General features: G+C 33.5%; 1 protein-coding gene across 2 annotated transcripts in view; it reads right to left on the bottom strand.

The window, feature by feature from the left end:
• Nucleotides 1-1,059: 1,059 nt before the first annotated feature.
• The window catches only part of SPAST (spastin), a 59,570-nt gene continuing 45,093 nt past the window's right edge, over nucleotides 1,060-15,536 (bottom strand). The window contains exons 9-17 of one of the 2 annotated variants that reach the window (XM_007450958.1): nucleotides 15,206-15,277; nucleotides 13,694-13,769; nucleotides 13,354-13,445; nucleotides 13,132-13,211; nucleotides 11,000-11,042; nucleotides 9,694-9,773; nucleotides 8,090-8,160; nucleotides 6,493-6,533; nucleotides 1,060-2,463 (exon numbers count right to left, since the gene is read on the bottom strand). In XM_007450958.1, the coding sequence (XP_007451020.1) occupies nucleotides 2,341-2,463; nucleotides 6,493-6,533; nucleotides 8,090-8,160; nucleotides 9,694-9,773; nucleotides 11,000-11,042; nucleotides 13,132-13,211; nucleotides 13,354-13,445; nucleotides 13,694-13,769; nucleotides 15,206-15,277 (678 nt within the window). In that variant the 3' untranslated portion in view covers nucleotides 1,060-2,340. The remainder of the gene's footprint in view (nucleotides 2,464-6,492; nucleotides 6,534-8,089; nucleotides 8,161-9,693; nucleotides 9,774-10,999; nucleotides 11,043-13,131; nucleotides 13,212-13,353; nucleotides 13,446-13,693; nucleotides 13,770-15,205; nucleotides 15,278-15,536) is intronic. The other variant, XM_007450959.1, reaches the window with a different exon arrangement.

Below are 15,536 nucleotides of genomic sequence, written 5' to 3' on the forward strand. Positions count from 1 at the left end.
TACCTTTTACGAAATAACATGACACAGAGCTCAGTGCAAAATCTACAAGGTCACAATCTAAGCCTAATACTAATTCGGGAAACCTCAGCAACTTCTATCTTTATTGAAAATGACCAAACCAATCCCTTACACATCCTACTACATAATTATTCTATGTTTATGGCCCTTCCATGAGAGAAACACAGCTTAAAATAAAACTTGGTCATAGTTAAGTCAAAGAAAATAGTTCCGTAGCACTAAGCTCAATTTTAGACCTCATCAGGAAATTAAAGTAACTTCCATACACGGATGGATATTCATACAGTAATATAATTCTGACTCAATGTTTATGACAATATTAATTTGACTTTTATATAACATTTGAAGTCTTTGTTACCTAAAACCTTTCCCAATAAAAAGTGAGCTACATTCAATTATTGCAGATAATTTTATGATAATTTTAAAGGAGTTTATATTTTAAAAGTTGAGTTTAAAGCACACAGACTTTTAATACTATTGACCAGTTATCCAAGTATCAATAATGTTAATCTTTTTCTAAATGAAAAGAAAAAATGAAATTTTATGAGCTTTATTGAAAATGTTTTAATTTGGGATGTTCCTAATTCTTGTCATCGTGTATATTTCATCATCTGTCATTATCAATATTTTATATTGGATGGTTTAGTGTTTGAGACCTTAGAAAGATACTACTCATGACCTAAAAATATGTATGGTTCTGGCTTAAAAATTTTTTTTTCTATTTATCTCAACCCTCATTTTTATTATCCAGGGAGTTCTATGATTAGAAGAAACATGATTTTACAAACAGCACATGACCTTAAGAAATCATACATCTTCTATATTTAGATAAATCTTAAGATGAGAAAGAGTAAAGTTAAGAAGAATGTATGTCTTCATTATAAAATTCTTATCTAGTGGGGGCAAGTTTTTAACTTTAATATATTCTCTCTAAACGAAAGCTATTTTTCCTAAATGAAAAATATTTGTTACTACTATAAAATTATTATTTCCACCCATGACATTTTACATAAAAGCACCAAAGAATTTCTATAAACAAACTTTTAACCAGTAAACTAAGGGCAAATATCTATTTGCCTTTATTACAATATTTAAAAGGCCATGATATGAGTCTCTACTTCCTACAATGACGTTTTTATAATAAAAACTCAGGCATACTTATACAAACAAGAAACAGAATTACTGTACATTTTTGGGGAACAAAAGGCAGCTTAACAGACTAAAACTTTTTAGTTAACAAAGTGAGCACAAGAAACCTATAAAATGTATGCAATGTATAAAAATTCAGTAATTTTTTTTAAAGTTTCATTGGAGGGATTAATAATTATTAAGAATAAAACATGGTAAATCCACTGGCTTGTAATTATCCTATAAACAGTAAGAAAGTAATAAGCAATAAATTAGAAATGTCTTAGCTCCTAGTACTTCCCTTCTCTTGCAGAAACCACTTTTACAGCAGTTAAAATTGGCTTTCTTAAATATTAGAATTCTAACAGAAAATAAATTCCATTAGGAATAAGTTAACAGTCTACAATAGATTTCTGACAAATATATTAGAAAAAAAATACATCAGGTCACAGGAGGACTGATCTACAGGTTGTATGACAGAGTGTCTGAAAACTTCAAAATTTCTCCTTCTCCATTTCACTAGATTTGTTTTGTTGCTATCATATTACTTTCTAAATTGTTTGGTAGAAAGGTAATAGAAAAATAAAAAGTGAAAAGGACACATTGTTTAATGTCTGTAGATTTATGAAGAAGAAAAAACCTTCAAAATACTTTTTTCCTACTACTGTTACATAGGAAAAAGTTTCATTTGGCACACAATTTGTAAAAAGAAAAAAAAAAGAAACAGAGTGTTTGGCATTCCAATCACCCATAGTGTAGTAAAGACAACAGTAGGAAAGGAAAATAGGAAAAATTACTATTTTAAGGAAAGATGTCAGAAGACAAACAACCAAAGGCTCTTGTGTCTTCTACCATTCACTGTCTCTGGAATACTTTCATCTGCAACATAATATACAAATTATTATTTACATTATGATTATACTGGTAAAGAAGACCAGAATCAGTTTTTGTTCTGCTCTAACTTACAGTGCCCATCGGGATATCTGTGACCATCAAGGCAAGAAGGCCTTAAACAAAATATTCCATTTGCATTGTATACTTTATTTAAATTTATTTTACGGTTCATCTTCTGGGGTGCACAAATAATTGTAAGACTCTGAAAAGTCCTGTAAACTTAGGCTGAGTTTCTGTAGCAGATAACTATTCATAGAAGATGGTAGGTTTCTCTCTTGGAAAGTAAAACGTTCTGCAGGCTTAAACAGTAGTATCTCCAAAATCCTTGTTCCAACGTATGTATGCTTCTAAGGTTTGAGGACTCACGCTGCGTTTTATCTTTTTTAAGGATTCGGTGAAGTCAGATAATCGAATATTTCTCATCTAGATTAAAAAAACACACATGATGATGAACACATATGCAATAGTTAACCCAATGACGGATAAAAGTAATGATGCTGTTTATTAATGTTAAAATCTATAGAGATGTATTCTTAGAAAATCATGCCTATCATCTTATTTTATATATTATTCTTTATTAGGCAAGTTTGCTATATAAGAAATCCTACCAAAATGCTATACCAATATACTTTCATTTCACGTTTTAGCTCCTAGGTATTAACATTTTAAATCGCAATATTTTCCCATTATAAAAACAAAACATACTCATTACAGAAAATTTGACAAAATATAGACAATCAGAAAAAAGAATCACTCACAATTCCACCGTTCAGCTATACAACAACTATTTGGCTTATCTCCTTCCAGTTTTTTTTCTGCATATAGTTTCATGGAATTTTGCACTCTCAAGTCTCACTCACCACACACACACTCTAGCTAAATTCATGCCAGGTTTATCAGAAAGGAAAGAGGAGCTTACAAGATGTACACAGGACTTTGAAGGAAATATTGCTCTTTAACTACAACATGGAGGAGGCTTATGTCTGAAATTTTCTAATATTAGTATTGCTTATAATACATTTTTATGTCAATTTGGTCTTATTTTCTGAGATTTTTAATTGGCTTCAAGAAAGTAAAATAAAACAATACTGAGTTAATAAATACCTAATTTTTACCTAAGGATTTTCAAAAGGCAAAATGGAGTTTGGCACAAGATGACCGGTATTAAAAATTATCACTTATGTATTATGACATGTATATTTTGCTCCCAAATAAGAAGTTAAAGAAGAACTGGAGATAAAACTTCAACAACTGATATTTATCTATATTATTCTTTTTATTACTCTTATAAAACCCAATCTAACTACTTCACATCCTCTCTAATATCAACATAGCATAGATTAAGAAAATCAACTACATTTGTAACTTGTAGCCTAATCTGAAAAATTTGTCAAAATGGAAAAGGATATATTGTTACCATAATCGCTGCATGACCCCTATTTGCTCCTTATTTAACTGTAAAACACACACTGGCTTTTCCTAAAGCCCAAAATTTAGAAGAATGATGAATGTAATGTGAGTATTATCTATGATACTCCTGAATATCTGTTATTAAGATTAAGGTTTCAAAAGCTTTTGATGAAATTCTAATTTATGTTCCTAGTTCGGGTGTGTGTGTGTGTGTGTGTGTGTGTGTGTGTGTGTGTGTGTGTGTGTGTGTGTGTGTGTCTGTGGAAAACAGTATGGAGGTTTCTCAGAAAACTAAAACTAGAACTACCATATGACCCAGCAATTCCACACCTGGGTATATATCTGAAAAAAACAAAAACACTAATTTGATAAGATACATGCACCCCAATGTTCATAGCAGCCTTATTTACAATTGCCAAGATATGGAAGCAACCTAAGTGTCCATCAACAGATGAATGGATAAAGATGTGGGGTGTGTGTGTGTGTGTGTATAATATATATATGCACACATATATTATACACACAATGGAATACTACTCAGCCATAAAAAAGAACAAAATTTTGCCATTTGCAGCAACATGTATGGACTTGGAGGATATTATGCTAAGTGAACTAAATGAGACAGAAAGAGAAATACTGTATGATATCACTTACATGTGGAATTCAAACAATAAAACAAACTAGTGAATATAACAAAAAAGAAGCAGACTCAGATATAGAGAACAAACTAGTGGTTACCAGCAGGGAGAGGGCGAGAGGGGCAATGTAGGCATGGGGGAGTGGGAGGTACAAACTATCGCGTGTAAGATAGGCTCAAGGATGTATTGTACAACACGGGGTATATAGCCAATATTTTGTAATAACTGTAAATGGAAAGTAACCTTTAAAAGTTATATAGAAAATATGATATTTTAAAGTTAGTAAGAGACTAATGTATATAACAGGAAAAATCAACCGGTAGCTAGTTCAGTAAAGAGGGAAAAATAAATAGCAAAGAAGTCTTATCAAAACAAAATAATAAAAGAACTAATAAAGTTGAACTGGATACAAACTGTGTGCTTTATAAACAAAGTACATTATACTCTGAATTTATAACCAATGATTTTCAGCACTACCTTTTAAAAACACAGAATTCCAACACAATTATTTGAGTTTCTATTCTTATAAACTATAAAAGGCAAATTAGGTATATCTCATCTAAATTTCTGCATATAGACCAGCACCTGATAACAGTTATTAAAATTGTACCGAAGAATGGCTGAAAAAAATTCTAGTACACAATTTTGAAACCAAACTACTTGTGTTTTTCTGTCATCTCATAAATAAGAAAATAGAATGGATTTCCTTGATCTCTATAATAAATTGCCATTATTTAGTATTTATGTATTTTAAAATTATTTAATGGATACCTATACAGTATTCACTATTGCCAGACTTTTCTAAGTACTTTATAAATATTAACTCATAAGCCAGGACTAATGACTAAATTATCAAATTATTAATACTAAAATCATTAGGTTAAAAATAAACTTAAACTGAATGAAAGTATACAGTAGAACCAAAAACTATAACACTGTAACCTGACTACACATAATTAGTGGAATGGTCTCAAAAGGTACCAGTAATGTTATTTTTTGTAATTCATTCAGTAGTTTTAATTTTAGTATATGGTCTGTCCAAGGGACAAAGACAGAGGCCTAAAATGTCACACAATGGGTCTTTCCTCAACTTTAGGGGGCCAGAGTACATATATGAAATATCAAGTTTACCTGTCCTGAGTCCAAGGTAGGGAGAGTGGTGTGTGGAAAAGAAATAATTCATTCACAATGCTTACTTTCTGGGTAGAAAAGTACTATTAGGTTATGCTATGAGTATAAGAACATTTTAAAAAATAATATATTGATGGGATACTGTAAATAAATTATAACCTCAAGACAGTACTAATATATTTTTAAAAATTAGAAAAATGAGTCAAAATTATGAATCAGATGACCTGAAACTTATACTTTAAACATGAATTTTTAAGGTAATAGTAGCTAAACACCAAAGTATATGACTTGGAATTCTCTATTCCTAAGCTTCATTCATGTCAAACACACTCCAGGTAAACTAGACTGCTGAAATGGAAAAAGGTGGTTGCAAGAAGTCTGAAGGCTTTCTTAGTAATGTAGTTGGTTAAGCACCATGCACAAGATGCCTGAAGACAACCTCAAATTTACTTGGAAGCCTGAAGAAAAAAGACTGCCAAAATGTACTCATACTCAAGTACATTTATTCTCTATGTTAAAGAGTTCACTTGGACAGGACTCTCTGCAATGTAATGTGCAGATCCCCTAGCCGGCCACCAGCCTCCAGCCCATGCCTCTGGGGTTTTTTATTGTTTTTTTGTTTGTTTGTTTTGTTTTCAGTTCACATTTGAACTCCACTGGAGTTCTATTCTCTCTTCTGTTCCAAGAATGAAGTCTCTTTGGTTAGTAATGTTTCGGTGCTATCTGAGCTCTGAGAGATAAGTTACATAATTCAAATCTGATTTAAACTGGCTGGTTTCATAGTTATGATCATTCTGCATATCCAGTTCTATATTTTGCTGGCAATTTTTTTCAGAAGAAATGCTTCAGCATCTCATAAGGGGACCTCCCATATTTTTTAAATGTAATGAATTACATTACAGTGGAAACTGTATTGCTTTTATAAGGAAGACATAAACATTACTGAAAAACTAACAAACTAGAACATCAAGGGGTTAACCTGTTACAAGCTATATTCATAATGTATAAAATCCTCAAGTTGCCTATAATTTTGTTCTGTTTAGTATTTATGTAATATGATTTGATAGAAAATGACTTAATGATTATGTATATTTATTGTGTATTACCAAAGGACACCATAAGAGACTAGTTGGACAGTCCTCCATATTTTGAAATGAAGCAAAATTAACTTTTTCTAGTTTCTAATCAGATAAACTAGAAAAATCCAGACAAAAGATATGTTTTACAATCTAGAGGACCAGAATGAAAAAAAGATAATTGTAAAATAGTATACCTCACTGGCAGACATATTCTTCACTTGTTCTGGTTTCAGTTCTGTAAAATATAAAAGTCACTTACAAAAAAAAGATTTCCAAGTTTAAACTAACGAAGTACAATAATCTAAAAGTATATGTTCAATATAAATCATTATATTAAAAGAGACATACATTAATATTAAGAGCACATACAATTTATAAATGCTTAGAATAATATTCCTTCTTAGGAAGGCATTCAATTTCTTTATATATTGCTCAAGAACAACAGATTCTACAAATTTCATAGTAAACTTAAAATAATACAACTTCTTCTTTACAAAAGGCATTCACTGTTTTAAGCCAACAACTTTGTTTCAGAATAACAGCTTAAATATTCTAAAAAATACACATGATTTATACATTAGCTACTGATTCTGAGTCCAGTATCTGAACAAGATTTCACGCCTCCTGCAGAAAGAAAGCCTGACTAAAATGTTTCACCCAGAGTTTCAAACTATATTCTCAAGGTTACATTTATTATTCTCTAAAGCAGCAGTTCTTAATGAGTACCCTGTTTCACTGTTAGAGATACGTTCTAGAAGTTGCATGTTCCATGTTCAATTTTACCACCATAGCCAGTAATCTGAGTGCATACCTGAGAGCATCACCCATCCACTGCCCATGCTGCCTGTGGAAGAGTAGCTGAGAACATCTACTCTAAAGTGATTATCACAGTGAGTTTAATCTAACATAACCTAAAAATGATAGATGTGGTATTTCAGAGTCAACAAATTACTTTGAATCAAAACAGAGCAATGAATGATATACTTTGCTGCAATTTTTCAAAAGATAACATATAATGATAAAAGTAAAAACTTCTATTTATGTTTCCTTAAACACATTAATTTCAAGTCATACTAGAATACTGAAATGAAAAGAACCAAAAAATAGATAAGGAAATCTTCCCTTTATTATTCTTTTCCACTTGCTTTAAAAAGTTCTCGGGGCCTCCCTGGTGGTGCAGTGGTTGAGAGTCCGCCTGACGATGCAGAGGATACGGGTTCGTGCCCCGGTCCGGGAGGATCCCACATGCCGCGGAGCGGCTGGGCCCGTGAGCCATGGCCACTGAGCCTGCGCGTCCGGCAACGGGAAAGGCCACGACAGTGAGAGGCCCACATATCGCAAAAAAAAAAAAAAAAGTTCTCATTTTCTTGCATTTTCTGCTGCTAACCTACTATCAAGAAGGGAAACCTGCTGTCCAGAACAGGGCTCATGGTCCACTGATCCACGGACTGTCTTTGTATGGTCTGTGAGCTAAGAATGGTTTCACAGCTTTTTGTTGTTGTTGAAAAACAAAAAAGAGGAGGATGAGCAGGAGGAGGAGGAGGAGTCAGAAGAAGAGTGAGAAGAAGAAGAAGATGCAAGAGCATATGCGGCCCATGACTCTAAAACTATTTTCAGAAAGGTTTGTTGACCCTAAGTCTAGAAACTTTGTATCAAGTTTTAATCAAGTTTTCCACTGATATAGTTTTACTGCTTTCTTACTAATAAAAAATACCTCTCAATAGGGACTTCTTAAACTTCTGAAGTGGTCTAATAAACAGCTGTAAATGTTTCAAGCTTTTGTATTCCTACCTCGGATAGGACCCAGTGCTGCATCTTTTGCCAAAGCTGTTAGATCACTTCCTGAGTATCCATCGGTCATTCTGAGAATGGGAAAGAAGAAAGAGCGACTTATTTTCACCTTTGCAGATTTAAATCTCCACATAATAAGAGGGTAAAACCTAGCTTGCCTTTGTTATCAAGCAGACAGCTATGTGATTTGATTTGAAGGGCAGAGGAAGGCCTACTTGCTAAAAACAAACAGCCGACTGGTTCCTTATAATGCCTCAAATTTTCATTATTAGAACCATTCCTTTAGATTAAAGTATACTATATTTCCAGGAGGCTCCATTAAATTGTAAATTTGTGCCCTGGAAAGGTAACATCTATAAGCCATTGCTGGCCAACTGACACATAACCACAATTACTTCTCTATAAGTTAATGAGTCTTTATCTTCACAAAGAGAACTGCCTTGATGAAATGAGGGCCCATCAAGGAAGATTTCTTTAAATGTAGGACAGACAGGGTGAAGGAAGGGTCTGGGATAGAAGACATTGGCAAAAGGAGGCACACCTGAATGGGATGCCACAGTGGAGATCCTGGGCAGCCAAGACACTATCAAAGGGAACTAAGAACTAGGGAGGCAAAGAGGAAGAGGAAAATAAAACAGGAAAAAAGCATTTACTTATCATGTACTATGTTAAATAACTGCACAAACATTATTAGCAAAATATTTTATTGGAATTCAAAGAAGGATCTCAGTATTTCCAAGTACTGAATTTGTTATGTTTTCATAGGTATCTGGGAACTCAGAGTTTTTACCAACATAACTAGCTATTCACATTCTTGTAGAACATTTTAAATTACTTTATGAGATTTTTTTCAATGACTAAAATTCATGAGTATATCTCCTATATTCAGTTTCTACTTAATATACCACTCATAAAAAAAAGCTGAAGAAGTCAAAGTTTAAAAAAATTATGTGGGGCTTCCCTGGTGGCGCAGTGGTTGAGAGTCTGCCTGCCAATGCAGGGGACACGGGTTCGTGCCCTGGTCCAGGAAGATCCCACATGCCACGGGGCAACTAAGCCTGTGAGCCTCAACTACTGAGCCTGCGTGCCTCAACTACTGAGCCTGTGCTCTAGAGCCCATGAACCACAACTACTGAGCCCGTGTACCCCAACTACTGAAGCCCGCGCGCCTAGAGCCCGTGCTCTGCAGCAAGAGAAGCCACCGCAATGAGAAGCCCACGCACCACAACGAAGAGTAGCCCCCGCTCGCCAAAACTAGAGAAAGCCCACATGCAGCAACGAAGACCCAACACAGCCAAAAATAAATAAAATAAATTTATTAAAAATTACTTTAATACCACTTATAAGTTTTAATAAATTTATAAAAAGAATATATACTACCATCATTAGCTGTTTAGGTCATGTCTTCTAGAGGATCTAGAAACTAAAATTTAGACACCATATATATAAGAAAATGAGAGAAGGTAAAGGAAGTAGAGAATGAAACAATAAGAAGTTTTCTGATAGATAAATTACTCATTTCATACATGAGCTTACTTTAAAGAAAACAAAAAGAATTCTTAAAAAAAAAAAACCTGCAAGATAGACTAAATCAAATTACTCACCTAGCAAGTTGTGCTAGTTCTTTTTGGGTCAATGGGCTTCCTTGTTTACATAATAGATTTTTTAATAAAAGTAGTCGTGTCTGAAAAGAAATATTAAAGAATTATCAGTCCTAAGAATTGGCTTAATAAAATATCCAGGAGTCAGGTTCAAATCCCAACTCTCATTTAGGAGCTGAATGATCTTTTACAAACCACTCTATCTCTTAGAGCCTCACACATATATCTGTTAAAATAACAATTTTTTGAGAGTTCCTGAAAGAGTTAAAAACAATCCAAATAAAACACTAAGAAAGTAGCTGCTGTTACTACCAAGGATGCTAAGGGTCTGAGCTAGACACAATTTAAAAAAAAAGTTTTAGAGAGATATGAATTCATGTAACATGGAATCTCACCCTTTTGAAGTGTATAATTCAATGACTTTTAATAAGTTTAGAATTGTGCAACCATCACCATAATCCAATTTTAGAACATTTCTATCACCCCAAAAAGTTCACTTGTGCCTGTTTGCAGTTAATCCCAACTTCCACCCACAGCCTTACCTAATCACTATCTACTTTGTTTCCAGAAGTGAGCCTTTTCTAGACATTTCATAAAAATGGAATCATATGATAGGAAATCTTTTGCATCTGGCATCTTTACTTAGTATAATGTTTTTGAGGTTCATCCATATTATGGTATGTGTAAGTAGCTCATTCCTTTTATTGCTAAACAGTATTCCATTAAATGGATATACCACATTTGTATATCCTTTCACCAACTGATGACTTTTTTTTTAAAGGATTTTTTAAAATTTATTTATTTATTTATTTTTGGCTGTGTTGGGTCTTCGTTGCTGTGTGTGGGCCTTCTCTAGTTGCGGCGAGCAGGGGCTATTCTTCGTTGCGGTGTGTGGGCTTCTCACTGCGGTGGCTTCTCTTGTTGCGGAGCACAGGGTCTACTTAGTTGCTCTGCAGCATGTGGGATCTTCCCAGACCAGGGCTAGAACCTGTGTCCCCTTCACTGGCAGGTGGATTCAGGCCACCAGGGAAGCCTGAAGACTATTTTAGATTCTCTGTAGTTCTTGGCTATTATTTATAATGCTGTTATAAAAATTCTTGTACATGTCTGTGTAGACATATGTTTTCATTTCTCTTGGGTAGATTCTTAGGAATGAAATTTTGGGGTCTTACAGTAAGTTTTCTGTTTATCTTTTTAAGAAACCACCAAACTTTTCCAATGCAGCTGTACCATGCACTGGAAGACTTAATACTGTCAAGATGGTAGTTCTTGTTTCTGCCTTAAAAAAAATTCAAACACAGATACATACCTCCTCATTTGGCAAAGACACATATACCCGTTTGGTGAAACGCCTAAAAAAAGGATTCAAGCCATCTCAGAAATACAGTTTTGAATTTACAGATAATTCAGTTCAAGTAGCACATAACAAGAACAAAGCTTTAAATATAATGCTGAAAGCATTTGAATACATTTTAGTAGTTATCGGTATAAAAGTTACTCTTTTAAAATATTCTAGTTAAATATATAAAATAGATAACTAATAAGGACCTACTGCATAGCACAGGTAACACTACCCAATACTCTGTCATGACCTATACGGGAAAATAATCTAAAAAAGAGTGGATATATGTATAACTGATTCACTTTGCTATATACCTGAAACTAACACAAAATTGTAAATCAAATATACTCCAATAAAAAGTTAAAAAAGATTCTAGTTAATGTTTAAAAATCCTTAATTCAATATTGTCAGAATTAAATTAACCAATTATGTATTTGTATTTTTTTAACAGCAGTAACACTTTAAAACAAAATATCTGATATAAGAAGTTGAAGAAACAGATCTCTGCTCTCTTCTTGAAACTGAAAACAATTTAAACCAACAAGGACAACAGAAACAGAAATGTAAACTCCATCATCAACAAACTATATAACATTTACAGAACTAAAATGTATGAAGAAGGGCTGCCTAGGGCAGTGAAAATTACACTGACAAAGGTGAATACAGACAGCAACTGCCACTGCAAATTTTAGACATGGCTGTCAGAGCAGAGTTTTCCAGAGGAAACAGAGAGCACACTCTGAGGGATAATAAAACTGACCTCCCCATATTTAAACAAACATGTGAGGACTGGCTCTGCAGATCATGTGACCCTAGTCAGTAGCAAGGGAATGGCAAGGAAAATGAGGCTGAACAAAGAAACTCAAAGGTACATCATCTTTGGAAGAAGACATCAATCAGTCTGGCAAGATGACAAGCTGTTTTGCAATGACCAGTCTTTTTCAGTTGAAGAAGACTAAATCAACCCAGTCGCTTATTTATATACACGTATACTTCTTTATCAGGTACGGCTTTGTTGTGAGTCAGGGAGACTGCCCACCAGTCCAGAGTATTCATAGGACAACTCAAGATACATGGTTGCTATCTTACTTTTCTAGCTCTTCTACAATATCCTTCCATATTAGGTTTTCCAAGAAAACTCCCCTTATTCAAATAAAATTAATAAGCAAAACAGACAAAAGCATAGGACTGATTTTAAAAAACAGTGCTAAAAAAAGAGGGGAAAGAATACAGTAAACATAAAATAGATAAAATGAAGAACATGCACAAGAGGATTTTGCCATAAAGCAAATTAAAATTGTGACCAAATATCTTTCCAAGAAATAAAATAATTTGATGGAAAAAAAAGGCTCCTATGAAATAAGAGCTCAGTGAGATATAAAGGCTCAAGAAAATGACATACAAAGGCTCAAAGAAGTAGACAACAGAAGATGAAAAATGGGTTTGCAGAGATCAGGAAACCAATAAAAAAGAAAACAAAAACCACCACAGAAACAAAGGCTACAAAAGTAGTAGTAGTAGTAGTATTAGAAAGGAGATTAGACACTAACCCTACTGGATTAACCCATAAATGTGAATAAAAGCAGGCTGGCTTCAGACTTTCACACTTTCACACATCCAATCCTACACATCCAATCCTAGAAACAATGGGGCAATGTTATAAATTCCTCAGGAAAAGAATGGGAGATCCAAGAATTTTATGCTGAGCCAAACTATTCTCCCAGTAGAAAGGGAATAAATTTGATCAAACACAGGAGAAGAGAGCATATGGCTCCCATGAGCTGTGCTTTATCAGCTTCTCATGAAGCCCAGTAAAAGAGGGTAAAAATCAGTTTTGGTGTTTTGATACTTTAATCCAACCCAGAAGAAATAAGTAATTTCCCTAAAACCATAAAGTTAAAAATAGTTTTCCTGATATCATGCTGGCCCTGTCCTCAAAATCTTCAGTTGGTAACAAGAGACCAGAAGATGGATATAGAGAGGAAAATAATGAATTTAGTCTTAAAATTGAGAGAGAAGGAAACAAGAAATATGTCAGATGAACACATGAGTAAATACATCTCTAATAAATGTGTGCGTTTCTACATAAATCTCCCTACCTGAGAACAGCCTCATCAAGCTCTTGTGGCCTGTTAGTTGCACCCATTACAAGCACTCTGTCATCTCCAGCAGATTGTACCTATAAGCCAAATTTTTTTTCAATACTTTTAGATAAATAACAAAGAAAAACATAATAAAGATATCTATTTCTAATTTGGGCCATTCAATAGGAAAATACCCTAAAATGCTACCACATTAAAAATATCATAATCAATACTTACACCATCAAATTCTATTAGAAATTCAGTTTTTAGACGTCTACTAGCATCATGTTCTCCTTCTCTTCTTTCACACAAAAGGCTATCAACTTCATCTAGTGGAAATAAAAGGATCTCTAGTTTACCACTTAGGTTATTAATATAATGGGTCCTACTCAATTTATTAGACAGTTTTTAACTTTGTGCTTCTTTAAAACTTTTTACTTCTGCAACTATACTTAAATAAAAAATAAATTTAAAAAACCCTTTTTACTTCTGAATAATCTTTCCCATCATATCCCTCACATTTGGAAAAGGGAATTTTACAAATGCTCAACTAAGTTGTTGGAAAACATGTTCTTACCTATAAAAATTATAGAAGGTTGAAGTTCTCGAGCCACAGCAAAGAGAGCTCTCACCAATTTCTCTCCTTCTCCCACCTAAAACAAGGCATTATATACACTGTTATACCCATAAAATGCAAGATTATTCCAGCTTTTTAAATTTCACTATTAAAAGTCTAGAACCTAGGAATTTAATTTCCTTTCTTTGCAACAACCAAAGATTTGGTTTAAGGAATGGGGGTATGGGGGTGTTACTGAATTGTCCCTTATAATTTTAGAAAATAGACTACTTATTTATTATTTAAGACGGTCTGGTGAGTACTTTAAAAAATGACAAATATCTCTGTCTTGTTTCACTCTGCATTCCTAAGACCTGAGAATGGAATAGCTATTGGGATATAACTACTGAGAAAGAGGGAATACTAGAGAAGAGAGAGATGCGGCACGTATTCTTAAGCCCTAGGTTGCAGGGTATATTTATAGAAGCAGGTAAGTTGGAAAATGCTCTAAATAAAACTTGCTCTACTGAGAACACCGTGAAAACCCATTCTCACAATATCACTGTCAATAAATATCAAAGTATTTCTAGGAGGTATATGAACACTCCTTAAGACATTCCCAGGGGCTGAAATACTATACTAAAGCCACTCTATGCACCAAAGCATCTAACAAAAGAGTCATGAGGTTTGTGGTAATCTACTGCAAAAACTATTTTGTTCTCTAGGTGGCATCTATTCTTTTTATTGAAAATTAAATAAAAGAAAAAAGGAAAGGCCCCAGAATTAGAATCTTCAAAACAGATATTCTCAGAGCTGGAAGGAACTGCAAGAGATCACCTCTTATGACATCAACACTTTATAAGTGAAGTAAATATAGTAAGACTTATTCATAACTGCTAACAAATCTTGTACATGAATTTGAAAGAAGATCTGTGTATTTAATAAATAGAACCTGTTTTATATTTAAAAAAAATAAATGAAGTAAAGCCTAAAGTGATACTTTCTTAAGGCCAGCTCGGCATGTAAAAGTTAGGCTGGAATCCCTACCTCCTAGTTTCCAAGACAGTGCTTTCTGTTATAGTATGTGCATAATATGGGTAAACCTACTTTAATAACAATTTTACTTATAAAATTTCACACAGGAAGCAAAATTTAACCAGGAAAAGTATCATTTTATAGTTATTTTTAATTACTTTACAAAATTAAGACCCCTGCCAATACCTGATCTTGGACTTCTAGCCTCCAAAATACAAGACAAGTAATTTCTATTGTTCAAGCCAGCCAGTTTGTGGTACTTTAATACACAGCCCTAGCAAACAAATACAGTATTTAACAGAATAATTTCAATTTTAAAAGAGCCTAGCAAATGCACATAAATTTCTACTTTGAAGAGTGATATTCAGCATATCTAAATAATAGATATAAAACTCAAAGAAAAACATTTTGGTGTAATGTTCTTACCATTTATACTTAACACAGTAACGTTTAGACAGTAACTTAGAACATGACAATACTGGAAAAAAGAATACTCACGTATTTTGAAGTTAAACTTGCAGCACTTATATTAAAGAAGGTTGCACTAGATTCTGCAGCTACTGCTTTAGCCTTTAAAAATCACAAGGGTAAATACTGTATTAGTTCAATTGCTTTAAAAAGATAACCACATCTGATCAATTTAAGTTCTAGAAAAGATTTCCTAAAAATATAAGCCATGACACAATTCTCAACATATGGCAATCAACGTGTTTTCTTCTCAGCAATGAGGAAAAGGTCTAGGAAGAGCTATGCTTCTTTCCACTCTCTTTTTCTCTAAGAGAGAAGTGACAGGGAGAGGTTAAAGAAAAAAAAAAAAAAAAAAAAGGGG

This window comes from Lipotes vexillifer, unplaced genomic scaffold (genome assembly GCF_000442215.2).
Source record: "Lipotes vexillifer unplaced genomic scaffold, Lipotes_vexillifer_v1.1 scaffold776, whole genome shotgun sequence".
NCBI lineage: Eukaryota > Metazoa > Chordata > Mammalia > Artiodactyla > Lipotidae > Lipotes > Lipotes vexillifer.